Raw genomic sequence first — 27985 nt, 5'->3', positions numbered from 1 at the left:
TACAGTGCTAAGGAGGCTAGCTTTGCCATGGCGATGATGGCCTTGGTATCCTCGTTGTACCGGGATTGCGGCTCCAAAATTTCGGCCGGGTACGGGCGTAGAAAACGTTGCGCCAAATGTTACGAGATTTGCAGTCCACTGCGGCTGGCCTTTGCGGAGACAGAAGAAGAGCAGTCTCTCTTTACCACCAAGACATACGATCCTCACTCGGAGCTTTAAGCACTCACTGACACTGTTATCCTGGAGAAGGCACCGGAATCTCATAACCGGCATGCGGCACGCCCCCGGATCGGACGTTTTCCAAATGCTCCGTAATCGTGAATGTCGAGTCATTTACAAAGGGCGGAATGTGGAGTTGCGCGTCAGGCCCAGGGTGCGCAGTTTTTTGTTTGCTCACATGACAGCTGAGCTACCAGCTCGAAAGGGTGTGTCGAACCGTTCGTTATATGTCATGAGCATTCGTAGCGTGTGCGCGCACCCAATCACCAATCTGCCGGACCAGTATTCGGCGGGAAATGAGGGCTTAGCTTCGGGGGCTTTACCCCGACCCACGTTTCCCCCACAATGCACTCCACACTCATCGTCTTGGCAAATCGTCGGCTCCAGCTAATGGCAATCTCGACTGCGCCAAGGCCAATGAGAAGCTGGTTGTTGGTACGGGTTCCAAGACGACGGTCTATCCGAAGTTTCCCCAAGCAGAAGCAAAACTTCAAAGTCCCTCGGACGTAGCGCACATGTCGGCAACGCATCGTGACGGGGTGTATGAAGCCAGAGTACAAATACCTGGGTCAAGGCCGTCTACCGAACAGTCAGTAGCAACCGACCTCACACTTCACCTCGTGCCTCAACTCATACTACCGGCAAGATGGTCGCTCGCAACCGCAGTCAGCGCAAGCTGAACACCTTCACAACGCTGTTCTTTGCTGCAACAGCCATGTCAACAGCCATCCGAGTTCCGACCTCAAGTGGTACCAAATACCCGCGAATGACATCGCGATCAACAGAGATGGACTCGGCACCATACCGGGATGCTTCTCTATCGGTAGATGAGCGTGTGGAGGATCTTATCCAACGCATGAACATGGAAGAAAAGGCCGGACAGCTCTTCCAGCAGATCAGCTTCCCAGGACCTAACGGAACCCTATCGAACACAACTGCGCCGTCAATCCAAGGAAAGCACATGACACACTTCAACCTCAACGGTGCCATCACCGATGTACGCCAATCTGCGCGATGGCACAACAGTCTTCAGCAGCTGGCTTTGGATACCAGGCTCGGCATACCGGTTACGCTTTCTTCGGATCCCAGGCACACTTTCGTTGATGCCACCGGCAGCCAGATCGCGGCAGTCAAGTTCTCGCAGTGGCCCGGAAGCTTGGGATTGGCAGCGCTACGTGACGCTGAGCTCATCCACACCTTTGCGGATATTGCACGACAAGAATATAAGGCTGTCGGAATCAGATCTGCTCTACACCCTCAGATTGACGTAGCCACCGAACCGAGATGGGCCAGAATCACCACGACGATGGGCGAGAACGCCACATTGACCGCTGAGCTTGTAGTCGCATACATCAAGGGCTTCCATGGCCCCGGTGAGTTCGGAAAAGATTCCGTGACCACCGTATCGAAGCATTTCCCTGGAAGTGGACCAGTCGAAGACGGTGAAGACAGCCACTTCACCTACGGCAAGAATGCCACATACCCAGGAAACAACTTCGAGCATCATCTCATCCCCTTCAAGGCCGCTATCGCAGCTGGCGCAAGGCAGATGATGCCCTACTACTCCAGGCCTATGGGCACCAAGTACGAGGAGGTCGCCGCTGGCATGAACAAGGGCATTGTCACCGACCTTCTCCGGGGCGAGCTCGGTTTCGACGGAATCGTCGTCAGCGACTGGGGTCTCATCACCGACGGCATCATCGCAGGACAAGACATGCCAGCTCGTGCTTGGGGTGCTGAGAACCTGACTGAGCTTGAGCGTGCCGAGAAGATCTTGAATGCCGGTACCGACCAGATGGGCGGCGAGGAGCGCACTGACCTCGTTCTCGAGTTGGTAGAGAAGGGCATCGTGAGTGAAGAGCGTATCGACATGTCGGTCCGCCGTCTCCTCCGCGAAAAGTTCATCCTCGGCCTCTTCGATAACCCCTTCGTAGATCCCGAGGAAGCCGTGGCCAACGTGGCCAGGAAAGAATGGGTCGAAGCCGGCTACGAGGCTCAGAAGAAGTCAATTACCCTGCTTACCAACAAGGAATCTACTCTCCCGCTTAAGGCTTCCGACTGCTCCAAGGCCAAGTTCTACGTCGAAGGTATCAACAGCACCTACCTAGAGGCCCGCGACCTGACTGTCGTCGCAACCCCTGAAGAAGCCGACTACGCCTTCCTCCGTATGGCCGCCCCCTACGAGCCCCGCCCAGGTGGTTTCGAGAAGAACTACCACTCTGGCTCTCTTGAGTACAACAGCACTGAGAAGGCGCGCCAAGCAGCCATCTACGCTGCCGTCCCCACCATTGTTGACATCTTCCTTGACCGCCCTGCTGCTGTCCCCGAGATTGCCGAGCAAGCCCAAGCCCTCATGGTCAACTACGGCACTAGCCCTCAAGCCTTCCTCGATGTTATCTTCGGCGTTGACGGTAGCGGTCCGGAGGGTAAGCTGCCGTTCGATCTCCCGAGGAGCGACGAGGCGGTTGAGGCGAGCAAGGAGGACGTGCCGTTCGATACAGAAAACCCTGTCTTCAAGTTCGGACACGGTTTGAGGTATGAGTAGGGGGACGCGCTGTCGAGCCGCTTAGATAGATGACGACTTAACGATATGGTCCTAAAGTCATGATAGCTTAATGTATTTGTTGATACCCATTCCTCTGTTCGTTCTTCGATGTGCTGACTGTTCCGCTGCGCGCCGCAGTCGAGCCGTGACGGTAGATGTCATCTGTTGGGTGCGCGGATCGCGTAGCATGTAACGATATTTCCAAAGTGTTGACACGCGGCAGAGGGAAAGAGCAATGCTGATCGCGCGAGTTGCGAGTAGCGTGCTGATTAAGCGAGACGCGTCTTCCCTACCAGCCGCGTCGCGTGTTTCTGACAAGCTTCCTCACCTGGGCAGAATCCCCCCAACATCGTTCCTCACCTGGGCATCTGTACACGCACTGGGTATCATATCTTTAGCCACGATCGAATCTCTCATTACTTCTCATTCCGTCCCCAGTACCTTCATGTTTTGAACCAACTCAAGCATTCCACGTGCTCGGTGATAGCACGCTACATGCCACCGCAAAGAAGCCAAACACAGCTACGGTCATCCACACTACACAACGCGCTAGACACGGAGGAAGAAACCGAGTGAACTCAATCAGTCTACAATGTGCATTCATCTACTCTGTTCATTATTCCGTCAGCTAATGCTTTTCTCCGTCACCAGTCTGCCTAACCCGCTTTCCGTGTCAGCCATTCCTCGTAACTCTCCACCTGATCGATATTACCCACGACTTCATATTCGACGTCTGTACGTGCCTGAAGGTGCCTACGGACTTCCTGTACCAGACGCCCTTCACGCGCCCCTGTCAGTGCGAAGATGGTAAAGTCGTCGCGTCCGAGGTAGTACTCTAGATCTTCATTAGATTCTGCGCACAATCGCACGCAACGAAGTTGTGGAATCGAATGCAGTGCGCCTACAAGGGCGTCCACGCTAGGGCTGACCAAAGGCTGGCCATGTAAGAAGAACTGCTCCATCGCCTTCCGGTCCTGGGGACCCATCACCATGTGCATGGGTAAGCACATATTTAGTGTCCGCAAATTTCTGCACTCTCGCAGCGACGCGATCATGGTCTGGTATTCTTGGTGTTGCGGTTGTTGATAAACTTCGTACACCCCTTGTACCGTCAAGCCGGCAAGGGCGCTTCTACCTAGAGGGCCAATCTTCTCAAGAAACCGGTGAACGACGGAGCAGTAGTCCTGTGGGTCATAATTCTCTAGGACAATCGTGATGTGGATTTGAGCCCAGAAGAAGGTCTGAACTTCTTTCCGGATTTGCTTGTCCAAGGCTCCGACAACATGCAGCGCTGAAATGGTGCGGTCACAGCGGAGTTCTGCAAGATCCAGTTCCAAACTATATGTCCGGGAACGAGAGAGAAATATGTGATCACTGTTGGCAGTCATCTCCCAGTTTCCAGCTTGTGCGAAATCGCCCGAAGGAGGTTCGAAGAGGGCAAGATCATAGATCATGTTTCGGACCTCACCAGGCAAGTCCGTGAAAGAGATTACGGAAGGATCTCTCTTGAATTCGCTGGCAAGCATCATCTCTGGGTGCTCACGAAGACGACGCTTAGCCTGACTCGTGTGTTCCATGCGCATCTCTCGAAACTGTCGCTCAAGCACGGTGACCATCCGTTGCTTTTTTCCACCTTGGAACATCCCAAGAGATTTCATCTCCTCGCGAAGCTCCGCATAACTCATGGCCGCATAATTTTGCATGTCGTCAGCTTCAAGCCTAGCGAGTCTTGTTTTGGAAGCGATGTAATTGGAGTAGCTCATGTCGGGCTTTGGCCTTGCTGCTTGTCGTACCATCTTGGATATCGTTGGAAGTTGAGGGACTTAGATCGGTCTGTTGTGCGTATGGAAGATAAATATCGCGGGTGTTTGCGGTTTTGAGGAGAGAACGCACTAGGTGGATCATAGGGTCTTCGCGGTGTGACTAGTGACTACGAGCACGGACCTGAGCAATGAAATGTTGCCCTGCTGCTCAGACGTAACTGCGGGCTGTATAAGATCTTCATGCTGATTTGGTCGAGCCTTTGGCGGCGGCGAAAGAGAGACTACGAAACCTGGCATCTAGCACAATGGACACCTGACCTCCCTTTCGAAGATGCCAGGAAGGCGGAACATGCGCGCTTGCACTGCCTTGATTGCTACATATCAGGAGAGTTACTCACTCGTTCAAGTCACGACAACACACACTTCCAGGTGACATATGATATGTCTGCTACGCCGACACGACGACACTATAAGTACGTCCTTCTGAACACTTCTCTTTCATATCTGAGCATCTCTCATTATGCCTTTCTCCTGACATCACCAGCCGAGGTGACCGTCACTTGTAAGGGCGTTTGCCTCTCAGCATTCAGCGTGACCAGCGCGCTCACCTTCCGTCTTTTACTTCTCGACGTGACGGCGGATTGTCTGTTCTAGCGGCAAACGGTGGGGGTTCTTGTTTGTATATAATCTACTCTCCTCATAGGCTTGCTTCTTCTTTTCCTTCTATAACAACGGAAGCATCTTCATTTCAGCATCACCCTTTGGAGTACCGCTTCTATCATCCTATAATTGACAAAATACGACGGGATGTCCAACAATACCCCCTCAACCAACGGACTCGTATACCGTCTAGAGAGCGAACGTCCAACCGGTTATCAGGTCAACGACTTCGAGGCCTACGCTGACGCCAGCATGGTCACACATTGGCGAACATATAAGCGCAAAACTCCAAACCACGTTCACGGCCGGGATGTCGTTACTGTGGTGAGCGTCAGCAACGCTATCGTAAGTTCCTTCCATGTCCAGTTTCATCATTATTAATACCACTTCACTTCTTCTTCACCTTCACTTTCACTCACGTATCCATCTACCCATGACTAACAATCATCAGGATCTGATCGAAAACAACGCCAGCGCGATGGACCAGATTGTCTGGGGAATAACTCATCCTGACGACTGCCATCCCGGCGTCGCGTCCATCATTAGCAACGCAGCTTTGGTCGACCTTCTACTTGTTCGCCACTACAAGAAGTGGGGCGGTCTTGTTCTCCCGCCTCTCCAAGCAGCCCGGGGGCTACAAGACGCCCACGAGGTGGTCGCCGAGCAAGAAAAGCAGCGAGGACTGACTTGGGCATCTGGTCGTTCGCTGATGAAATACCCCAACTGGTAAGATATGGGATGAAATTTTGCTGGAGCGAGATGAGACTGACATAAGGAGGCGCGATACTCGCGGTATGGCTCCACCTCCCGGATTCCAGGGAACTATCGCACCACCTGCCTTTGCACCGGGTCCTCGTGGTGAGTCTAGTCGTGGACGAGGTGGAAACCGTGGCCGTGGTGGCTTCGGAGGTGGTTACTAGAGGTCAGCTCCATGCGCTTGGGACGGAGCACATCGCGAATAAGAAAATGTATTAGCTGATGGGTCAATTGGACTTGGATATGAATGGTATCATTAGATAATTGGATGTGGCCCAGGCCTCGCTATTATGGATACTTTGTCTCCTCAGACCTCTTCGCGTACGTGAAGCTCACTACATCGCCATGCTCTTAACATCAGCAGTAAGCTTCAAAAAGTGATTTCCAGCAGCATCTTCTTTGATCATCTCCGCAGCTCCCTCCCCAATACCATACGCCACCATCTGCGTATGCCCATTGTTAACCTTTGGGATGGAAGACACGTCCGCCACACGTAGATTCCTGACACCGAGCACACGAAGTCGCGAGTCGAGAACAGCATTCGGGTTATCCGCTTTACCCATCGCGCAGGTGCCGGATGCGTGGTAACCTACGTCCACCACATTAGTGTCTTTTCGCATCTGTAGATGAACATAGAAGCGACTTACAGGTAGTAGCATGTTCCCTAACATGCGGCTCCCATTCCTCTCTGGTCTCAAAGCCATGATGCGCTAGGGCATCAGGCCAACTCCCCTTGATCAGACTCCTTGTCCCCTTCCCTTTTGTAACAATTTCGTTCGCAAATCGGCATGCCTCGGTCATAACCAGCATATCCAGTGGATCTTCCAGATACGCATGATCGACAATGGGGTTTTCGAAGGGATCGGCCGACTTCAGCGTTACGCTACCCCTACTATGCTGGTTGAAGAGCAGTGCACACATGGCGAAGGCTTGTTTGTGATCAATGGGAAAGTCGGCGTATTGTTTGGGTCCGCCATAGAGTTCGGTGTTCCAGAATTCGATGTTGGGTTGCGAGGGGGTGAGACCCATAGGATCGCGGCCGGGTTCGCGAGGGGCGTCTGTCCATAAGGGTGAGTCTTGGAGGCGCTCGTCTAGGCGCGCGTAACCGAATATGCCGAAGGGGAAAGTGGATAGAATGCCAGTCTTCTTTTCTTTGTACAGCGCGTATGTCGAAGCCATGGCGTCGTCGTGGTATGCGAGGTGATCGTTCGTGAGATTGGGTTCGGAAACTTCGTAGAAGATGAAGCAGAGAATGTGGTCCATCAGATTGCCGCCTACACCTGGCAGATCAACATGACACTCGATACCATGCTTTTCTAGTTGTTCCTTTGGGCCAAGACCAGAGCGCATCAGGATCGGTGGGCTGCAGTATGCGCCCGCTGCGACAATGACTTCTTTTCTCGCATGGTAATCGATCTTCTTGCCATTCTTCGATATCGTAGCGACACCCGTTGCTGCAAGGTCTCCGGTATCCTCACTAAAGAGAAGCTTGTCAACGGTGACTTCAGTCTTGATCGTGATATTCTCGCGTCGATAGCCTTTGGTGATGAAGTCGGCGGCGGTACTCCGTATACCTCGATGTATTGTTCGCGGTACATCGCCACATCCGTGAGGGGTCTCTCCGGTTGAGAACATGTCCGCGTGGTAAGGAAGACCCTGGTCGACAAGACTTTCCCTAACACGTTCAGATATGGGTGCCAGGTCGTGGGGCTCGATGTGCAGAGGTCCTGACGAGCCATGAACAGACATATCCGCTTTGTGCCAATCCTTCTCGTGGAAAGTCTCGGACTGTATGAGGGTCAGCTTGTATGCTCTCATATCTCTGCACTTCCAGAACCGACCTTCTTCATGTATTCGAACATCTTATCGCCAGTCCACTCATCCAGTTCCCAGTCATCGTAATCCTGCTTAGTGCCTCGTATACAAAGCGTGCCGTTCACGCCACTTGATCCACCAAGGAAGCGTCCTCTGCTGACCTTGACCTGGCGGTTGTCCACCTTGGGCATGGGCTCGGTAACGATGTTCCAGTCTGTTTCCTTGTCGAAATTTTGGCTCCATCTAGGACGATTTACTTAGCATAACCCAACATGAGTGTCCGTTCATATGGCTGACTTACCCTCCCGCCATGTGTACATTCTCAAGGTCTGCATTGTCGGGTCCGGCTTCTAGGACGAGGATTTTGGCGTTAAGATCTTCTGCGAGGCGGCCTGCTATTACACAACCGGATGTGCCGCCACTGATGGGTATATGTTAGTAAGAGTATCTGGGGAATGATGTAATGAGTATGATAAGATGTCAACTTACCCGCAAATGATGTAGTCGTACGCTTCTGTAGGGTTCACCGAGTCGACGCGTTCAAGAGACATGGTTGGTTTGTGAATAGATGATAGAGGAGACTTGCCTCCCGATGCGCAGTACGAGGTCAGAGTCCATATAACGTGGTCTGGTTAGTCTAGAGCTATATGCCACGGAATGAGACCGCGGTGCACGGTAGCGCTCCCGGGTACGGTTTTAAAAGACTAAATATGTTGGAGCTGAGTGGCTACTGTGCTCTAGCTAGGCTACTTTGACATGCTATTCCAGTGACGCTGGACCAATAACACGGAAAGGCATGGAGAATTTGGAAGACTTGCTTCAGTCAGCTTACACGCACATGCATCTTCCTCATCCACGTAGGCCTCCATTTGCCAGGGAAGCGGAATGAGCCCGAACTTGTCGATCACGCAGCATTTAAGGTTCGGGCCTAGTCCATCTTCTTGGCTGTCGAGGAAGAAGCAAGGTCAGAGGGCGCAGACAAATGGGGTAGCGCGAGACGCGGACGAATGAGGCGGGAATGGGCGAGATATAGCGCTCATCTAAGTTGGTGCCCGGTCGTGGAGACGTGCACGCTGGCGCGTGGAGTTGCATTGCGGGGTAAACCCATGTATCCGAAGGGTCTACCTAGGTATGCACACTAGCCTACTCAGCTCAGGTACGTTGATTCAAAGAACGCAGCTCTTGGAAGCCCTGCTGTATAGTTATATGCCCTAAATACCCATCTCTATATCCTTCGTTTCGTAACTTCCGTGACCGAAGACGTCCTCTCACGCGTCGTATGCACAATCGTCTTCGCCTCCATTGGGTTCTTAGTCGAGCCCAACTCTTGCTTCTTACTCTTAACAATCGCTGGATGTCTTGTGTCCGCGGCTACGCGATCATAAACAGTCGCCACAGTCCCAACTACTAGACAGAGCAGCAAGATCAGGTCAACGATGTGCACACCCCACCACCAATGCTGAACCCCGACTCCACACGTGCTAAACTCGAAGACCCACTCGCCCTTCTCGCCCTTACTTTCATCGAACCACGCTGATAGGAAACCTGCGTAGCCTGAGTACTCTCCCATCATGCTGCGGAGGGTGATCTCGCGAATGTGAGGGACATCGTTGATGGAAGTGCATTCGTTGGCTGGGGTGATGTCGTATGGACGAGTTGGGAAGCGACGAGCCTTCCATTTCGGTGGCGCGGGAGGTTCAGGATCAGGCTCTGAAGTAGGCTCTGGTGACGATTCAGATGCTGTCTCGTCCGAGGCTACATCGGATTCGGCAATGGTATCGTTAGCGGCTACCACGTTGATGTCGACGCCATCGATATCCATCGAAGTAGCAATCATGGTCGCATTCGTAGTGCTCGCTGGCCAGTATGCCTCCTCTCTCTTCACATGGGCCACTTGACACGCATCGTCCACGCCGGGCTGACGAATATAATGTACGACGTCACAGCCAGCGTGATCATGTCCGTTAAGAATTATACCCCTCCTACCCTGCCCCTTGCCCTCCGCATCTTTATTCGCACTCATGCCGAACAACCCCTCAAGAACAATCTTACTAGCATGGTCTGAAAGCATATTTTGCTCCTTCACCCCTTGACCTTCCTCAAAAAAGTCGAAGTATGGGCTGTCAACACAGACGCCTTTCTCCTTCTCGAGGGGAATATGGGTGAGGAGTATGGTAGCGTGTGTCTTGTCATCGACTGGAAGGGAGCTGGTTATGATGTGGTTCATGTAGGAGTAGGTCTCGGTCTGAAGGTCGGAGGACCAGGCGGGTGTATCGAGATTCATGGAGTTCAGGATGATGAGGCGGAGTGTCGGAGGCCTGGGCAGGTCTTGTATAGCGGGTTCGGTGGTCTTGTTCAAACGCAATGTGTCCGGGAGCGTGAACCAGATATCCCAGTTGGAACTTCCAAAGGCCTTTTCGAATCGCTCGATACGCGACTCGTCGATGTCGCCAGCGTAACCAACGTCGTGGTTTCCAACTATGTTAATGACGCGCTTCTCCCAGTCTTGATCAGCACCCAGCACTTCCGTCGTTCCACCCCACAGTGCCTTTCTCTCTGGTTTCTGTTCCTCATCTATCGTCTCTTCTCCTGAAACTTCTTGTTCCGTTGTAGGTTCTGTTGGCGGCTGTTCTTTCTTCTCGGTCTCAAGAGCACCAAAGATGGCATCCGGCACCTTCTCCAATCCCCTCATGACGATGTTCCAGTAACGCCCTGCTCGCTTCCTGAACTCGCCATCTGTGACCCACTGGCTGCCCAGCAAGTCACCAAGCACACTGATGTGTGTGGGTTCAGTCCACCACCGTAGGCTTCTTACGATGTGCGAGAGATACCAGTCGTTCCCCCACAAGTCTACAGCCTTCCTTTTTCCCTCCAACCATCTGCCGGCATCTTTCACGACACCTCTCGCTGCTTCTTGTACGATGTCTCGTCTGTGGGTGGAGTTGGCTGCATCGCGCAGATTCGGTACGAGCTTCTCGATCGACGGGAAGACGAGCGCATTCGGATCGGGGAGTGAAGAATCGCCCTCGAGCTGTGGATCACCAAGGGAGAGGAGACGGAAAGGTGCGATGGCTTGCGCCTGCGTGGATGGGGGCTCTGGGAATGCGCAGCCGTGAAAAATGGGATATAAATACAGCCATGTCGTGCCAATCAAGGCTATCGGACACAGCAGCAGGGCGACGCGGAAAAGAAATCTCGAGAGCTGCATCTATGCATGTTCGGGTCCGGAAAGGGGACGGTGCTGTTGTTTTCACATGCCACACGTTGCGCGCGCGTCGACAGCGTCTTGGCCGCGGAGGTCATACAGGGGTGACATCAGCCAATCAAAGAGGCGCATTTGCGGAGAACCATCACTGTCCTCATGGTCTTCATCATCACTATTTTCAGATATAAGATCGTCTATTACGCTCTTTCTCGACTGTCGTAGTATCATACGCCGCATTTTGTATCTTCAAGCCAAAACAAAAAAAGCATTGCACACTGTTATGGCATCTAGCCCAGCAGATCTCCCAGAGCGCCCCCAGGCTTTGACCCTGACTGCGATGGTTGTGCGGCAGGGGCAGGTGTGCTGGATGCAGAAGCAGGGGCACCCCAGAGTCCTTGTGACGTCTTTTGCTTAGCCAAATCCCCCATGGTAACCTTTTGTGTTGGCGTGGAAGACTTCTTTGGCGCAGCTCCAGCAAGTAAAGAAGCGAAAGCGTCACCGCCCGCTTTCTTGGGAGCAGCTCCTCCGCCAATGCGACCACCTGGTGACATGACAGAAGGTGTAGATGCTCCTGATTGGGGCGCGGGCTGAGGAACGGAAGTGAAGTAGTTCGGGCCGGCCGCTTGGTAACCTGTGGGTTGTGGTGGCTGCGAGAAGCTCGACGTCATGGAAGGAGGCGCGCTCATCTTATTCGCAGCGGGTGGTGGCGAGACGGTCGCAAACAAGTTGCTGAGATTGTTGTTCTGCGCAGCAGATTGAGCCTGCGGTGCGGCGAATTGGGTCGACGAAGTGATGTGAGAGGTCGAGGCAGGAGACGCAACGTTGAAAGCTGAGGCAGCTGGCTTGGATGCAGGTGCTGCCGGTGCCGCAGACTGGAAGTCGTCGAAATCGTCATCGTCGCCAAAGTCGTCACTTGCAGCAGTGACAGGCTGCTTCCCTGCCGAAGTCGACGTGGGCGCGGGCTCATCGTCAAACGCAAGCAAGTCGACGACTGGCTCAGGTGCTTTCGGCTTAGGTTCCTCCTTCTTGACTTCTTTCTTTGTGTGACTCGCTGTAGGCTCTCTCCGCCGTGCTGGTGCTGAGCTGGCATCACCCTCATCGTATTCGTCGTATTCGTCGAACTTGTCGCGCCTCTGTTGCGTATCTGCGAAGCCAGACTGGTTGCCTCCGAAGCCACCACCGTCGCCGTATACCTCCCCTCTGTAGCCGCCATAGTCGGCTTGTTCGCTACCAAAGCCTCCGTAGCGGCTGCCACCTCCACTGCTTCCCGAGAAGCCGCCCATGCCGATGCCCGCTCCGCCCTCGACACCGCCAAATTTGTTTCGGTTCGCTCGCGCCTTCTTGCGCTCAGTCCGGATGCGATCGACATCGCTGAGGAGTTCGGCGAGCTCCTTGGCACGGTTGCGTACGTTGATGCCCTGATCCTTGCCGTTGGAGTCGATGAAGTGGAATTGCCGTAGCATCTTGAGGAGCGAGACATGAGAGCGCGCGTCGTCGATTACTCGTTCCGAACCGTTCTTGATCAGGTATTCGAGAAGTTGCAGGGCCTGGGTCTGTTAGCGACGGTGGTGGCACAGAGCGCTCAACGTACCTTGTAGATCTGTCTCCATTCCTCGGAGGCCTTCTCGGTGAAGCGCTTGTAAATCATAGGCATGATCTCATTCAGTAGTTGACTGCTCTGTTAGCCGTGGTCCACCAGCTCCTCAGGTATCGCCTACTAGTTGAAGGTTCCATTGGCGATCTCCTGTAGCATAGTCGAGGATGCACCTTGCCATCTGTCAGCGGAAGCCTTCGTCGCGCACGAGGTTTCGCTCACCCCATGGCTCATTGTTTGTCGCCTCGCGGACCTTGGCCTCCATCTCCGTGTAGTTCATGACGGCTGCGCAGCGCGTTAGCATTGGCCAGCTGGCTTCATGCGCCCCCTCAGCCTACCATTTTGGGCCTTGCGAAATCCGGCCTTGAGATCGTAGAGCGTGAGGTTGCTCACTTGGTCCTTCAAGCTGTTTAGATCCATGATTGCCGAATTCTGGCGCGTAAATCTGGCGGTTTGGCGATGTGGGTGTATTGTAGTTGGGCTGGCAGCTATCGACCACGGTCTCGGTAGCGGACCCCCGAGGGCGCTTTGCACAAGTTTCGGGAAGTCGGAATGGGCGCCTGCGTTTGGGATATTTATATGACAGAAAATATCAATCAGGAAGGATGCAGAAGCCTTCAATTACAGGAATGCGTTTACCTTGTCGGCAAGCCAACCTGTGAAGTGCATACACCGTAGACAATCCGACAGCAGCCCGAATTTCACGTGACATGAGCTTGGACCTTGCCGGCCTCAAGTACTATAGACAACACTACTTCGGCAATGGTACGACTCGGCATACGGATATAGCGTGATTCAATGGGCATTTGTACTCCTCGCTGTGTAAGAAGAAGCGGATATCAATTCCAGAGCGGGCCGGTCCCACGCAGAGGTCCACGATTGACGTGAGCGATGAAGCGCCGAATCGGGGAACGCGCTAGACTCGTGCACAAGCTTGAGGTATCCAAAGTTTTCCGTCTGGTCATCCATCCGACACTACACCTGCTGCCTCTCGTCGGTAGTCCATCAATTGTATTATATCTGTTCCGTTTTGCATATCGTGTTGCATAGCGGCCCGATTCCTCCTCGTATACTTTGGTAAGTTGCCACCGTTGGAATTGTATACCTCGATCCTTAGGTTATTGTAGCGATGCCGCAGTTCTGTGTAGCTCTAAATTGAGTTTACAGCCAACAAAGTGGCACCGGATTTCAGCTCCAAAGCTGCAGCATCTCCCAGCAGAAAATTACCTGCTATCTCACGATTCACTGCCAAGCTCCATGACCTAACTGCCTATCAGGTTAGACTCACACCCCGCGCTGCATCATGCCCCACCTTCCGAGAGCTTCTGCTCTTTCAGCTTTCCGTGCAGGTCCCCAACTGCGCGCTCCTGTCAACAAACGCTTCTTCACTCCCTCGGCATACAACATGGCCATCAAGGCTTACTTTGATTGCTCTTGGACCGGCCCCACCGTCGAGGTCGACAACGCTGGCAACGTCACTAGCCAAGGTGATGTCAAAGGTAGCTCCTGCCAGCTTTGTAATAGCATGTTACTTGCAATTGCTAACTTTGTATACCTGCAGCGCAAACTGGCCGTGTCAACTTCGAGCTCTTCGACGATGTCGTCCCCAAGACGGTTGAGAACTTCCGCGCTCTCTGCACTGGCGAGAAGGGCTTTGGCTACAAGGGCTCAAAGTTCCACCGCGTGATTCCCGACTTCATGCTCCAGGGTGGTGACTTCACCCGCGGCAACGTGAGTTTTGGCCCCAACACATCACAGGGACAGTTGGCTAACAGGCAGTAGGGTACAGGTGGTAAGAGCATCTACGGTCCCCAGTTCGCCGACGAGAACTTCAAGTTGAAGCACGACCGCCCCTTCCTCCTCTCCATGGCCAACGCCGGCCCCAACACGTAGGTTTTACACATCCACGGATGAGCGGAGTCATGGCTAACGCGTCACAGCAACGGCTCCCAGTTCTTCGTCACCACCGTCGTTACCTCATGGCTCAACGGCAAGCACGTCGTCTTCGGTGGCGTTCCCGACGGCGACGTCGAATCCTACAAGGTTGTCCGAGCGATCGAGGCCTGCGGCTCCAGCAACGGCACCATCAAGTACAAGGATGGCCCACCCACCATTACTGATGCCGGAGCCCAGTAGATACTCCGTGGTGAGAGTGGAATATAACTATGGTCGACTATCTGAGAAGGCTTTTTTTGTGCAATAGACAGCTTGCGATTCAGTAGTAATGGTCAACAAGGCTCCATAACTCTTCGAGAGGCTATCCATCAGCGAAATTACCCATTTCGATGTGCATGTGACAATTCCGATACATTTGCCAGACCCTCTCTTTCACAGCGCAGGCGCGCTGCTGTCTGCGACTTTTTTTGTCGCGAGGAGGGGCAACAATTTACCCCGCATTCGTCATATCTCCGGTCATTCCGCACTACAGGAGCTCGCGCGGAAGAACATTCTTCGAGGGATGTCCCTATGCTACTTCACGGGTATACAAGTATCTGTTCAAGTATATCTATCACCGAGATGTTCGAGACTCCACCAAGCGCTGCACGAGCTTAATAGCTTCATACCCACTCCCCAGCTCATGCTACGCCTGTGTCCACAATTGCCGGCAAAGCTCCACTCCAATCGCGTGAACGGTTAGATCTAGCGGCCGTGGTCCGCAATTTTCACCGTATAGGGCGTGATGTCGCAATACTCGTCATGTCATCGTGATAAGCGTGTTCTCCATTTACTTAGAGTCATTCGTCCACACTGATAGAAAGAGTTGTGTCATATACCTTCAGATTGACGTTCGTACAGCATCCGAAACGATCGCAATACTGCAGATATCGCTAGCTGCCTGCCAAAGATCTCAGAGTCATCCATTCACAGTCATCATGTCGGCATACCACCCCTCAACACACGGTGTCCATGGCGACGACCGCATCAATGTCATCACCGATGTCGCCCCACCAATTCACACATCGACTACCTTCCGGTATCCTCACGACCCATCAGAGCTCCAACCCGTCCCGAAAGAAGGCGAATTCGTTGACCTACAAACCCCTCTGATCTACTCTCGTCTCGCGTCCGCCAGCACCAACCGCCTAGAAACAATCCTAGCGCCATTACTCTACCCTGATGCAAAACAGGAAGAGCTAGATGGGCAATCCGGGTTAGCAAACCATGTTGTCAGCTACACAAGCGGCCTCAGCGCCTTCCATGCCATGCTCGTCAACATTGTTCCCAAAGTTATTGCCATTAGTGGTGGCTACCATGGCTGCCATGGCGTGATCGAACTACACAAGAAGATGCACGGCGTCAAGACCGTGGATCTCCACGCCGATGATGCTGCTTGGGACGCCGCCGGCTTAGGTAAAGGCGACCTCGTGCATCTCGAGACACCCTTGAACCCCACAGGAGAAGCTTTCGAAATAGCAAAGTACGCCGCCCGAGCGCACAAGCGGGGCGCGTTCCTCAGCGTCGACGCTACATTCGCGCCACCAGGTCTACAGGATCCGTTGCTGTGGGGTGCAGATGTGGTCATGCATTCTGGTACAAAATACATCGGTGGTCACAGCGATATGCTTTGCGGTATCCTGGCCACTGCGAAAGGACCGGAAGGACTGAAGCAAGCAAAGACGCTACGTGCTGAGCGCATTTTCCTGGGTGCAGTCCTTGGTAGTCTAGAGGGGTGGCTCGGCGTGCGAAGTCTCCGGACGTTTGATTTGCGCGTTCAGCGACAGAGCAGCAATGCGGAAAATCTTGTTCGCTGGCTGCAAGACTCACTCAATGGCAAGGGAGAAGACGTAGATGCCGTAAAGAAAGTCGTGCACAAGATTGCTCACGCGAGTTTGCAAGAGAAGGATATGTCGTGGTTGAAGAAGCAGATGCCGAATGGTTTCGGTCCCGTCTTCAGCATCTACATGAAGAGCAGCCAACAGGCGCGGTCTCTTCCCTCCAATCTGCGTCTCTTCCACCATGCGACCAGTTTGGGAGGTGTAGAGAGTTTGATCGAGTGGCGCAGGATGAGCGATGCGGATGTGGACGAGAGGCTGCTGAGGGTTAGTGTGGGCGTGGAGAACTGGGAAGACTTGAAGAATGACTTCCTGGGAGCTTTCAAGGCGTTGGCTGAGGGAGGAGCAAATAGGGAGAGTGCGAATGGGGACGGAGATGTGCAGATCGGACAGGATGGGGCGCAGATGCCGAAAGCAGGAGCTGGTGCTGTGTGATGAAGGTCGCTTCGTCGTGGCATGTTGTGGAAGTAGTTTTAGTGTTGTATGTCATTTCAAACACGGACTTGAAGAAAGGACAGTGACTATCATGCCTTCGTGCCATGCGCCTGAGAGGGCCAGCTTGGGACAGCACCTGGATTGAGGTCTAGTCTGGGGAAAAGTGGGGAAGTAGAAGCAGGAGAAGACGCGTAGGTGCTTCTAGTCAGTGCTTGATTTTGTTTGGGGACAAGCTCTGTAATTTTGGTGGCCAAGACCCAAAGGTCATCACCTGACGCTTGTGGGGGAAATTAGCTTCGGCGTTTAGTAAACGGATTGGCAGACGCGTACACAACACAGTGCGGTGACCTGGGGATCTCAAGCACTCGTCAAGACACGTCTCCGCAGTGAAATTACCAAGTGCAAGCTGGTATCGTATCATCAGCTGCAAAAGACGCGAAGCCAGACTGGAACATAGTCGGCGTGGGTGATTGTGGGTCCCCGACGCTTTCCGCAGCCAGAACGGCCCTCTTCGCGGTCGCCATGCTAACATCAAGCCATGACAAAATTTGCTTCTTCTCCATAATATCCGATACCGGTGCGCGTGGTACCGATGCAGAGTCTGAGTGGAGATGATGTGGTCAGAAGAATTGAATACTGGGGGCTGGTCCTGGACTTTGAGCGATGCCGCCATGGCTACGCTCGGCTCTCAGCGTGGGCGGCAAACCCAACACAGATCGCGAACGGAGCTGTGCTGGCAAGATGACGCTAATGTGAGGAGCGGCTGGTTGTGCATTTCGCCGACTGTGGGGTAACAGGCATTGCGAAGGTCACGATGGCAGCTTGGAGGTCAAAGCCATGGCAAAAGCAAGGGATCGCAGACTGGAAATTGATGATGCTACGTCACCGGCCTACACGGGAAGCAGGCACGATGAGTTTCCCACAAACTCTACAACGGTCATTACATCACATCCAGCAACAAACCTCAACACCATCACGTCGCCATGAATGCCAGACATGTCGTTTACTCCACAGGAACGCGTTGCGGCATTGTCCAATCATCGGCCCGTCTAGCGCGGGCGATAAGCCGGCGTCTGCGTCAGTCTGGCACCATCTGGAGCAACAATGAAGCTGCACTAGTGCGACATGACCGCATCCGACGCAAGCCGAGCATCGCGTGCGATATCGTGGAGCACCAAGAGTACCAACCATGGTATATATGGCCTTCACCACAATGAAAAGCAAGTCACAAGACCTGCAGAATTGCTCGCCCTCTCAAGTTTGCACACACCGAAAATCTATAACCCGTGCCGATTCACCAGCTCCAAGTGCAAACTACACCACCTTTCACACAACCACTTGAGCGCTAGACTACACCCACATTCCAAGATGATGATCCGGAGACAAAACCTCCACCGCTTCCAGAGCTTCGCGCTCGCACACACATCCCGAACCCTTGCGCAGACACCGCGCTACGTCTCCCAGAGCGCACGACAGAATGTCTCTATCCCCGCCTCATCACAAGTCTCGACCTCACATCTCCTGTCGACGCAGCCAGAGTCGCAGATAGCGCAGACAAAAGCAGTCCTCGGACGCCTACCTACAGAGACCGTCCTCCGATCCTACCTCATCACCGCCGTATCCTCACGGCCACTGCTGCTCAATGCTTGCTTCGGCATCTTACGGCGCATGCTAGACTCGAAGTCTTTCCTCCTGAGCATCGAGCGAAACCCGGTGCTGTCCAACTTGCTCAAGAAGACTTTCTACGCGCAGTACTGCGTTGGCGAGAAGAAGGATGAGGTTGTCAGGAACACTGAATTCGCACGCACGCTTGGATACGGCGGCATCCTATTTGAGTACGCGCTTGAGGTTCTAGGCGGAAAGGCGCCGACTGCCGAAGAGACCAAGATGGAGATCGAGGTGTGGAGGAAGGGAATGCTGCAGAGCGTTGATATGGCGAAGGAGGGTGACTTTGTTGGACTGAAGTAAGTCTTGCCTCGATGGCTTAGACACAAGCACCTACTAACCACCATGTAGATGGTCCGGTCTCGGTCGCCATGCCCTCAACCTCCTCCAGAACCAGCAAGATGCCACCCCTGAGATGTGGGATGCCATCACGGCCGCTTGCGATGCCGCCGCCGCAAAGGGTGTCAGCCTTCTCCCTGGTGCCGAAGAAGAGGCAACCAACCGTGGACTCGAGAAGTGGACAGTAGCCCTGCAGGAGAAGTACAACAAGCCCGAGAACGGTCGCGCGGTTCTCTACATCACATACCAGTGCTACCTGCGCGACATCTCGAAGCGCCTGGCCGAGCACCTTGAGCGCGCCTCAAAGAAGGGCTACATCGCTGGTGTCAAGCTTGTACGCGGCGCCTACCTCACATCCGAGCCCAAGCATCTCACCTTTGACACCAAAGCCGGCACCGACGCCAACTACGATGCCCTCGCTGATGCCGTAGTCCGCCAACAATGGACTGACAAGGTCCCCGCCCCCACACCAGGCACTCCCTTCCCGAAGGTCAACATCGTCCTCGCAACCCACAACCTCGCCTCCGTCCAAGCCGCCCAGAATATCCGCGCCCAACAAATGCTCTCCACTTCCCCCGAGAACCTACCTCGTCTTACCTACGCCCAACTCCAGGGTATGGCCGACGAGATCTCCCAGGCTCTAGTCCAAGACGAGACCATGAAGGCGGACACTCAGGCCAAGGTCGTCAAGTGCATGACTTGGGGTACCACAACCGAGTGTCTCAACTTCCTGCTCAGGAGGGCGAGTGAGAACAAGGAGGCTGCGCTCCGTACTGAGGATACCCGAAAGGCCATGGGCAAGGAGCTTTGGAGGCGGTTGAGGGGTGTTTTCGGCCTGGCTTAGATTGGGCTTGTTGTTTCCGAGGTTGATGATTTATGAAGCGAGGCATTTGCATGAGCATAAGCGTGGCGTTTGGAAGGGACGATTGGGAAGCTACTTCTCGCATTACAGCTACCCTTTTCCTTAGCATTTGACATTTTAGGTATTTTGCATAGCGGTTTTGTTTAAGAGATTATCCATCAGATATCAATATCAAAGTCACACATAACTTGCATTTGTCTCTCTCGGTGATCCTGATCGTATCAGTCGGATAGTCCCCAATTTCACTCGTAGATATCGTCGCCGCTGCCGCCCCACACCCTCGCTTACCGCGTCACCGTACTCATGCCCACATTCGACGTGTCGATATGTACCATTAAATTTTTATTAGTCATCAACAATTGCCTCCTTGGCTAAGTGGTAAAGCGTCGCACTTGTAGTTACTACTAGATATGCGAAGATCGGTCGTTGTAAGTTTGAATCGCACTTGGTTCAAATTCCATTACTAACAATAGTGTAGCGATTCGGCCAGGTGGCATTCATTCATCTTTTTTTTTGCCTCCCTTAGCATTCGATGAAGTTGTTACGTTGACTCTTTTTGCTCACATAACAGCGCGTCGACTCTGAGGAACATGAAGTCCTGCTGTTTGTTTGTACCCAGGCTTCTTACAATTTTAATCATCATAATTACTGCAGAGACGAAATGTCTGTATATTTATTGTCTTGCTAGAGATAGAAATTGGGATCGTGAGAAGCGATCAGAAGGAAGCATCTCAAGTACGTGAAGGTGTGAATGACGGGAGAATCATGCATGCAGATGATGATGGCGGCCTCAGTCCAACGCACAGACCCTCCACACCGAGATACTCCCTCCTCTGCCCGCGCAGATCAACATCGCGACACCTCCCACGATGCGCATGCGAGCTAGATGGAATTATGAATAGCACAACACTCGTATGCCTGACGCACTCCAGATAGCTCTGTAAACTCTCGGTTACCCGCAATCGCACGCCAAGCCCCGGCCCGAAACACCAAGGCCTCCAAGCTCAAACCACAGCTGCTGCACATTCGCGCATCAAACACAGCTTCCATAAGCCTTGTCCAGACCGCACCGCTCAGTGGTGGAACTCAGTCATGTTAAGCTCAAGAGAGGCAAGGCGAAGCTCTGGCCCGTAGGCTTGGCTATACTCGTACGCGTTTAGGAGTGAAAGAAACTGTGTTTCGCAGGCTCGAGGCCTTTTCGTGATCTGTAGCATGCCGTTCATGCAGTATAGATGTATAGGGATCCCCCACACTTCTTTCCTTTCTTCTCTTCCCGCTATACTGCCGTGCGGTATCTCTTGTCTGTCACCCTTCTTTCGATTCTTCTTTCTGGCCGGTCCATCATTTCAATACTCTAATTTCTATTTTCATCTATTGAGCTTTTAGTTATCGCAATCATGTACGGACTCATCACTCTCTCGCTGCTTTCCCTCACTTCGGCGCTGCCACAACGCAACCGCGGCGGTAACGGCAACGCACAACAAGCGACAGCCTTTCAAAAAGCGGCTCAGGTGCCCCAGGGAATCTCTACCGCCACCGATGGCTCCATGATACTGGATGACACGGTCATGGTCAACAACCTGCCTATTCGATTCAAGATCTCCGCACCGGCAGATCAATTCCTTCCAGCTTCGGGCGTCCCCGGTGCGGCAGCTACATCGGCGAACGGCACCCTGGGCGCGAACGTGTTGCTCCACGGCGACGGTGGACAGAGCTTCTTCGACATGCCGAACCAAGCTGTCCAGGCCAACACCATGGGTGTTGCGCTACTGGCACCCGACAAGAATCTGTTCTGGGGAGGAGGCTCGGGTCTTCAACGTACAGATGGCGTAGCACACGCTCAGGCCGTCAACGACTTCATCCAAACGGAACTGCCGCAGCGGGTTGCAGTTAACATGTCCAACATCGTCTTCACAGGTGTCTCGGGCGGCTCGCTGATGATGTCCGGCTTCTTCATCCCAGCACAGATGCAAAACTACGCCAACTCGGCTGTTGAGCTTAACTGCGGTGGCATGCCGCCACAAGTCGCTTTCCAGAACGCTGCCACGGTCATGTCTCAGACAAGGATCCACTTCCAATCTACACAGAGTGAGCTCCAGTTGCTTCAAGGTAGTATTCCACAGGCTGTTACAGCCTATGAGCAGCTCGGTGCAGATGCAGGTCTGAGCGCGGATCAAGTCAACACATTGCAGACAGTGGACAACACGCCCGCAGGAGGACATTGCGAGTTTGACGGCCAGGACTTCGTTTCTGGAGTACAGACCATGTCGTCGAGCTATGCGAACGTCATGCAGGGCGGTAATGGCCAGGTACAAGGAATCGGTGCGCCGAGTACTGGTGTTGTCACGACGGGTGTTGTTGGAAACGAGAACTTGAAGTTCGTGGGTGGACAGAGGAAGCGTGAGGTTGAGGCGAGAAGTATGATACAGATGCGATGGGCGCAGGATGTTGTCGAGGAGGCAGACTTTCAGATGCTTGCGTGCGATAGGAGTTCGTGCTCAGCCGACGAGCCTAGGGTCTAGTGTGCGTGGGTTTAGTACACAATTCCTGCCTTCATGTCAGATCAATCAATAGAGTCCGACCATCGCAAGAATGTTTCCTCAACGCGCTCCTTGTGCTGCTGGTCCTGTTGGCGCACTGCCAGCATATCATTCATCCGTCACTGCAATGAGGAACACAAAGTGTGGTTTTGGTCGTAATGTTCATTTGACTGGTATTGTGAAGGTCGTCCCATTGCTAATCGTGGTTGCAATGTCGTCTCCCAAATCCTTCACCCCGTAAATGCATTTTCGCCGTGCCCGTAAACCCATGAATGTGATCGAAAGCAGGAAAAGAGACACCTCACATGACGACACCGGAGTTGGAGGCGATACGCTAGATGTTGTCAGTGTTGATTCTTTTGGTGGCGGGTGCACACGTACCGGCCACAGCTCAGCGGCCTCCTTTGCGACGGGTCCAGTGATGGCGGAGCCCTTCATTTCACCCTTGGGGTTGACAATGACACCGGCGTTGTCCTCGAAGTACAGGTAAATACCGTCTGCTCGCCTCCATGGCTTGCTCTGGCGGACAATGACGGCGGGCATGACCTTCTTCCTCAGCTCGGGCTTTCCCTTCTTGACGGTCGCCATGACCATGTCACCGGCACCACCAGCGGGCAGGCGGTTGAGACGCGCACCGATACCCTTGACGGAGATGATGTACAGGTTGCGGGCACCGGAGTTGTCGCAGCAGTTCATGACGGCGCCGCTGTGCATCTATTAGCCTGCATTCCCTGTGTGCCTTGTATGCGTGTTCGCGAACGGAAAGGTTTTCGGTGGAGCGATCGCATCGGGGTCAAACGTACACTGGCAGACCAAGAGTCATCTTGAGCTTGTTACCGGAGGTAGAACCTCGACTGCACACTCGTTAGCCAGCATTCCTCTGCACGACAGCCTCAAACTGCCCAATTTGTCGCTGAGGACTACGTACCCGCGCTTTCCAGACATTTTGGTAGATTATCGGGGGGATATTCGATTTGGGCGGGTTTCGGGTGCGTCGTCGCTGGAGTTGTCGTGAGCGTCGTGAAGTTCGGCAAGTGGGTTGGCAACGACGAAATTCGTGTGGGCGCACGGACCCCGCTAGCGTCATCTTCTGCTTCTCGAGACCAACACCAACACCAAGACTGCTCAAACCTCCAACTTTACACTTACGCTATCCTGTGTTCACGCCTATGCAACTCATGGTATCTGCGCGTGCCTGTCCGTTTGTGGACTTGTCGCGGCAGCGAGCATAATCTGTTCAAAAACCACGAAATCAGCCATGCTTTGAAGCGAAAGGAGCTGCAAACACTCAGACTCTGCTTTGTCTGGTGTCAACAGAAGCCTGACCGAAACAACAAATACTGCAATCTGCCAGCTAGCAATAATTTCTTCAGTCAACGGACCAGCATGGCACCCTGAAAGCGCGAGCTGCATTCTCTTGTCAGGAACCAGGCGTTCAGACAAGCCAAGATTGTCCATTACAGGTCAAGTCGCAGAAAGTTGATGCATTGTACAGAGACCTGCTACAGGTTTCCATGTCCACATATAGCTCACAACTTTAGGCCCTCTTCTTGATCTCTCAAGAACTCGGTTCTGAGGGTGGGTTGTCGAATGAAGTCGAACACGAGACACGTCCTTGACATGAGCCCATCTTAATATCGAGATGTTGCGCAGATTGAGCAGCTAGAAGTCAAGCTGCCTGGTAATTGCATATCGAAGGAGCAGGATACTGCATGAGCGAATGTGATAGCTAGTCTGATCGATACACCTGGCTCAGACCGTCCCTTGTCTTGGCATCCACCATTGTGGTGGAGACTGAGTAAACATTGCTATGGGCACTCGATTCATACAATCAGGCATGCGCGAAGTTTCGGTTGTCGGTTGGCGGTGTCGCGCAATGATAGACCGAGAGGGTTGAACACGCGTTGTTGCGGGCACAAACAGGAAACCTTTGAACCCTGGAAGTCTGCGCGGCGGAGGACATGCTAACCTTGTTTGAGTAAGGATAGCGAAGCAACGACGTGAACGACCACTAAGAAACCCCGAGACTTGCTAGGACCATGAGCCTGGTCAATTCATGAAAAGCAACGTTGGAGCTTAGACGTTGCATCCCGCTCGTCATCACAACAAGCTCGACCCCGCAAGCCCCCCGCAAAGCACCCAGGCACTGCCGAAATTGGGCCCGACCGAACTCGACCGAGGAATTCAATCCGCCAAACCCCGGAAAGGGATCAAGGCCGCACCACGCCCTTCGTATTAATTCACGACGGGACTAGGGCTGCGAGGTTTTGCGAAGCGACAAGCGATTGTACATGCCGATGACGATGAGTACCACCGTCAGAATCAGCCCCACGGTCCGATTGAAGAGCCACAGAGGTATAAAGAGCTCCGCAGAGAATACCAAGATGTATCAAGCGTTCCTTGGCCATCATCATGAAGCCTCAAGCACTTCTTGCGTATGGCGCTGTGGCTCTCGCCCAGCAAGTCTACGTCCCTGCTGAAGGGCCTGTCTCGCGACCGCAATGCTCGGCAAATCAAACATATGCGACTGCACTGCCCTCGTATACCTTCAGAGAGTTCAGCTTCACACAGACCGAGACTGTTCGTACAGCAACATCTGCCCCAGCTCCCACTACCACTACTACCTATGCACCACCGTACGCGTCGCTCAGTAGCTTGGTGCCAAATCTGACGACAACACAATGGGGCAACTGGAACTCAAATGTCACCGCATCACCGACCGACTTGGGGAATCCATACGGAAACGCATCCTGGACAGCTCTCTGGACGACCGTGCCATGGGTCAACTTCACGACCGGGATGTACTCTACAACAGTTGAACCGACGCCAGTACCGACCAGCGAGCTCATTCTGCCACCACCTGAGCCACTGGTACCCCAGCAATGCTACTCCTTCCCTGCAGACTTCATGCTTGGCGTGGCGGCATCAGCTGTCCAAATCGAGGGAGCCGTCGCAGATGAGGGACGGACACCCGTTCACAACGACGTTGCTGCCTTGAACAACCCGGGCCAAGCGCCGAACTGGATCGCGAACGAACACTACTACTTGTACAAGCAAGACATCGAACGAATTGCTGCCATGGGCATCAAGTATTACAGATTCTCCATTCCTTGGACTCGAATTCTGCCGTTCATCTTACCAGGCACACCAGTTAACAAGCAAGGTCTCTCGCACTACGACGATCTTATCAACTTCGTCCTGGAAAAAGGCATGCATCCCGCTGTTATGCTTTACCACAACGACTCTCCTTTCCAGTATTTCAACAACATCAGCGATGTCTTTATCAAGCCCGGAACTGGAGGTATTGGCTACCTGGACTCTTGTTTCCAATGCAGCTACAAGAATGTGTCGTGGGAGGATGCTTTCGTCGAATACGGGAAGATTGTCATGACACATTTTGCTGACCGTGTTCCAATCTGGTGGACCTTCAATGAGCCTCTCCTGGGTGCGCGGAACGGAAAGTCTATTGATGCTGTCATCAAAGCTCATGCGAGACTCTACCACTTCTACCACGATGACATTGGCGGAACTGGAAAGATGTCGCTCACATTCAACGACAACTTTGGCGTCCCACGCAACCCGGATGACCCCGCTGACGTCGACGCTGCCAACCACTTCAACTCCTTCCAGCTAGCTACCTTTGCCAACCCTATCTTCCTCGGAACAGACTACCCGGAATCATTCAAGAGTAGTGTTGACGACTACGTACCATTGAGCCAAGAAGATCTACAATACGTCAACGGTACTGCGGACTTCTTCTCGATCCAACCGTACACTGCCACAGTAGTCAGTCCACCACCAAATGACACCATCGCTGACTGCGCTGCCAACATCACTCATCCCCTCCGACCTTACTGTGTAACTCAGAGCACCCTCACCACCACTGGCTGGGACATCGGATACCGCAGTCAATCATATGTCTATCTGACACCCAGCTATTTCCGCACATACCTAAACTATCTTTGGAACACATGGCGTTCTCCAGTGGCCGTCACTGAATTCGGCTTTCCTGTCTTCGCCGAGGCGCAAAAAGAGCAAGCAGACCAGGAGTTCGACAGCCCAAGAAGCTGGTACTACCAGACATATCTGAACGAAGGCCTGAAGGCGATCTGGGAAGATGGCGTCAACTTCATCGGCGCGTTTGCTTGGTCGTGGGCCGACAACTGGGAGTTTGGTGACTACGACCAACAGTTTGGTATCCAGACTGTGAACCGCACGACACAAGTGCGAAGGTACAAGAAGAGTTTCTTCGACTACGTGGACTTTATCGAGAGTAGGAGACAGGCGGCGTAGGTGTCGTAACATATCCGAGCCCGTTTGTATATACCAAAGTCGTATCAATAGTGCCTAGATCCAAAGCTACCCGGTAATGTATGCTCACAGTCTCTAAAGACGACTCACGAATCCACTTCGATCCATCTTGACCAAGTACTCTGGTCCAATGTCCTCAACCTTTGTCACACCCGCAAGTCCCATGCACAACTTGAACTCATCGCTCAGCAACCTCAGCGCCAATTCAACACCTTCTTGTCCCTTGTATGCCAATCCCCAAAGTATTGGTCTGCCAACCCAGACGAAGTCCGCACCAAGCGCGAGTGCTTTGAATACATCCGTCCCATGTCTAATGCCTCCGTCTACATGCACAGGAATCTTCTTTCCGGTTTGTGAATGCACAGCAGCAACCACTTCGGGCAGCGCATCGATGGTAGCCAATGCGCCGTTGAGCTGTCGCCCACCATGATTTGACACCACGATGCCGTCGACGCCGTGGTGGCAGGCTAGTAGTGCGTCTTCGCCCGTCGCAACGCCTTTTACCCAGACTTCCATCTCAGGGTAACATTGTTCTTTCAGCCAGGCTATGTCGCGTTCCCAGCATAAGGTCGGGTTAGGCGCGTGCGTGTGGAAGCTTATCGGTCCTTGTGGTGGCTGTCTCTTGTTGCCATCGCTGGCACTGGGTGCCTCGCTTCGTTTGCGCGACTCGTTCGCTTCCGTGGATGGTGGTGTGATTTTCTCTTCGACCTTCACACCCTCGTCGTGTTTCTCGTCGCGGTTGAAGTTTGCTACTTTGAGGTGTTTCGGCAGCTTGAACTGGTTCCTTATCTCCAAGTTCCGGCGTCCGAGGACTGGGGTGTCAACCGTGAGCATGACAGCTTTGTAGCCGGCTTTTTTGGCGCGTTGGATGAGCTTCTGGCTTTGGGTGCGCTCTTCGAAGAGGTAAAGTTGTAGAGCTCCGGGATGGTTGCCTAATGCGCCTTTCACGTCTTCGAGGCTGGTTGTGCTGAAGCTGCTCAGGCCCATTACGATATCCTTGTTGGCGCATGCGCGTGCGGTCGCCAGTTCACCGTCGTCGTGTGCGAGACATTGCATAGCCGTTGGCGCGACACCGAGGGGTATGCTGTTCTGGTGTCCGAAAACGTTTACGGTCGTGTCGACAGAGGAGATGTCGCGAAGCACGCGTGGCCGAATGCGATACTTCTGGTATGCGTTAATGTTCTCGCGCAGCGTCGATCCAGAGTCTGCACCCTCATTGTAGTAGTCGCGTGTCTGCTTGTCCATGCGCTCTGCAGCAAGCTTCTCGAGTTCGCCGATGGTAAGGCAGTTCAGATCGTGGGGAGTCTTCGTGTCCGTCATTTTGGTCGGTGTGGTAGGGCAGCACGATGCGACGGGACGTGATGCGATGCGAGTGTATATGGGTCTCTAGAAAGGAGGACAAAATCGTCGGATATTGAAGGAGACCAGGGATCAGCCATCTTGTTCATTGCTTCGGCAAACCTATCTCTAATTCGGCTATAAGGTTGATGATGACGGCGACGA

The 27985-nt window shown here is 53.4% G+C and overlaps 13 protein-coding genes and 1 non-coding gene across 14 annotated transcripts; 8 read left to right on the top strand and 6 right to left on the bottom strand.

The window, feature by feature from the left end:
- Positions 1–865: 865 nt before the first annotated feature.
- J4E85_009683 (uncharacterized protein) lies at positions 866–2764 on the top strand (the record flags this gene model as incomplete). Its single annotated transcript, XM_051473901.1, has 1 exon — positions 866–2764. One exon carries the CDS (start codon positions 866–868, stop codon positions 2762–2764), a length of 1899 nt encoding a protein of 632 aa, XP_051322305.1.
- A 656-nt stretch (positions 2765–3420) lies between these two features.
- Positions 3421–4560, bottom strand: J4E85_009682 (uncharacterized protein; the record flags this gene model as incomplete). The annotated part of the gene is made up of 1 exon (XM_051473900.1): positions 3421–4560. The coding sequence occupies one exon, from the start codon at positions 4558–4560 to the stop codon at positions 3421–3423; it is 1140 nt and encodes a 379-aa protein (XP_051322304.1).
- Positions 4561–5334: 774 nt separating this feature from the next.
- J4E85_009681 (uncharacterized protein) lies at positions 5335–5917 on the top strand (the record flags this gene model as incomplete). The annotated part of the gene is made up of 2 exons (XM_051473899.1): positions 5335–5532; positions 5639–5917. 2 exons carry the CDS (start codon positions 5335–5337, stop codon positions 5915–5917), a joined length of 477 nt encoding a protein of 158 aa, XP_051322303.1.
- A 361-nt stretch (positions 5918–6278) lies between these two features.
- On the bottom strand, positions 6279–8309 carry J4E85_009680 (uncharacterized protein; the record flags this gene model as incomplete). Its single annotated transcript, XM_051473898.1, has 5 exons — positions 6279–6532; positions 6591–7731; positions 7785–8001; positions 8060–8179; positions 8248–8309. 5 exons carry the CDS (start codon positions 8307–8309, stop codon positions 6279–6281), a joined length of 1794 nt encoding a protein of 597 aa, XP_051322302.1.
- A 674-nt stretch (positions 8310–8983) lies between these two features.
- Positions 8984–10898, bottom strand: J4E85_009679 (uncharacterized protein; the record flags this gene model as incomplete). Its single annotated transcript, XM_051473897.1, has 2 exons — positions 8984–10852; positions 10893–10898. 2 exons carry the CDS (start codon positions 10896–10898, stop codon positions 8984–8986), a joined length of 1875 nt encoding a protein of 624 aa, XP_051322301.1.
- Positions 10899–11250: 352 nt separating this feature from the next.
- On the bottom strand, positions 11251–12977 carry J4E85_009678 (uncharacterized protein; the record flags this gene model as incomplete). The annotated part of the gene is made up of 5 exons (XM_051473896.1): positions 11251–12510; positions 12555–12636; positions 12682–12730; positions 12780–12842; positions 12896–12977. 5 exons carry the CDS (start codon positions 12975–12977, stop codon positions 11251–11253), a joined length of 1536 nt encoding a protein of 511 aa, XP_051322300.1.
- Positions 12978–13860: 883 nt separating this feature from the next.
- CSR1 (phosphatidylinositol transfer protein csr1) lies at positions 13861–14693 on the top strand (the record flags this gene model as incomplete). The annotated part of the gene is made up of 4 exons (XM_051473895.1): positions 13861–14056; positions 14119–14288; positions 14340–14446; positions 14498–14693. 4 exons carry the CDS (start codon positions 13861–13863, stop codon positions 14691–14693), a joined length of 669 nt encoding a protein of 222 aa, XP_051322299.1.
- A 737-nt stretch (positions 14694–15430) lies between these two features.
- On the top strand, positions 15431–16765 carry J4E85_009676 (uncharacterized protein; the record flags this gene model as incomplete). Its single annotated transcript, XM_051473894.1, has 1 exon — positions 15431–16765. The coding sequence occupies one exon, from the start codon at positions 15431–15433 to the stop codon at positions 16763–16765; it is 1335 nt and encodes a 444-aa protein (XP_051322298.1).
- Positions 16766–18133: 1368 nt separating this feature from the next.
- Positions 18134–19613, top strand: J4E85_009675 (uncharacterized protein; the record flags this gene model as incomplete). Its single annotated transcript, XM_051473893.1, has 2 exons — positions 18134–18729; positions 18782–19613. 2 exons carry the CDS (start codon positions 18134–18136, stop codon positions 19611–19613), a joined length of 1428 nt encoding a protein of 475 aa, XP_051322297.1.
- A 382-nt stretch (positions 19614–19995) lies between these two features.
- Positions 19996–20087, top strand: J4E85_009674. The gene has a single exon. It is a non-coding gene; the product is annotated as a tRNA-Thr (tRNA).
- Positions 20088–21028: 941 nt separating this feature from the next.
- Positions 21029–22153, top strand: J4E85_009673 (uncharacterized protein; the record flags this gene model as incomplete). The annotated part of the gene is made up of 1 exon (XM_051473892.1): positions 21029–22153. The coding sequence occupies one exon, from the start codon at positions 21029–21031 to the stop codon at positions 22151–22153; it is 1125 nt and encodes a 374-aa protein (XP_051322296.1).
- A 319-nt stretch (positions 22154–22472) lies between these two features.
- Positions 22473–23116, bottom strand: J4E85_009672 (uncharacterized protein; the record flags this gene model as incomplete). The annotated part of the gene is made up of 4 exons (XM_051473891.1): positions 22473–22505; positions 22553–22877; positions 22975–23025; positions 23100–23116. 4 exons carry the CDS (start codon positions 23114–23116, stop codon positions 22473–22475), a joined length of 426 nt encoding a protein of 141 aa, XP_051322295.1.
- Positions 23117–24583: 1467 nt separating this feature from the next.
- J4E85_009671 (uncharacterized protein) lies at positions 24584–26464 on the top strand (the record flags this gene model as incomplete). Its single annotated transcript, XM_051473890.1, has 1 exon — positions 24584–26464. The coding sequence occupies one exon, from the start codon at positions 24584–24586 to the stop codon at positions 26462–26464; it is 1881 nt and encodes a 626-aa protein (XP_051322294.1).
- Positions 26465–26557: 93 nt separating this feature from the next.
- On the bottom strand, positions 26558–27802 carry J4E85_009670 (uncharacterized protein; the record flags this gene model as incomplete). Its single annotated transcript, XM_051473889.1, has 1 exon — positions 26558–27802. The coding sequence occupies one exon, from the start codon at positions 27800–27802 to the stop codon at positions 26558–26560; it is 1245 nt and encodes a 414-aa protein (XP_051322293.1).
- Positions 27803–27985: the final 183 nt, after the last annotated feature.

Source organism: Alternaria conjuncta (assembly GCF_024043145.1).
Source record: "Alternaria conjuncta strain BMP 0040 chromosome Unknown scaffold_18, whole genome shotgun sequence".
Classification (NCBI taxonomy): domain Eukaryota; kingdom Fungi; phylum Ascomycota; class Dothideomycetes; order Pleosporales; family Pleosporaceae; genus Alternaria; species Alternaria conjuncta.
The sequence above is the reverse complement of the archived record's forward strand: the minus strand, read 5'-3'. Positions and strand labels throughout refer to the sequence as shown.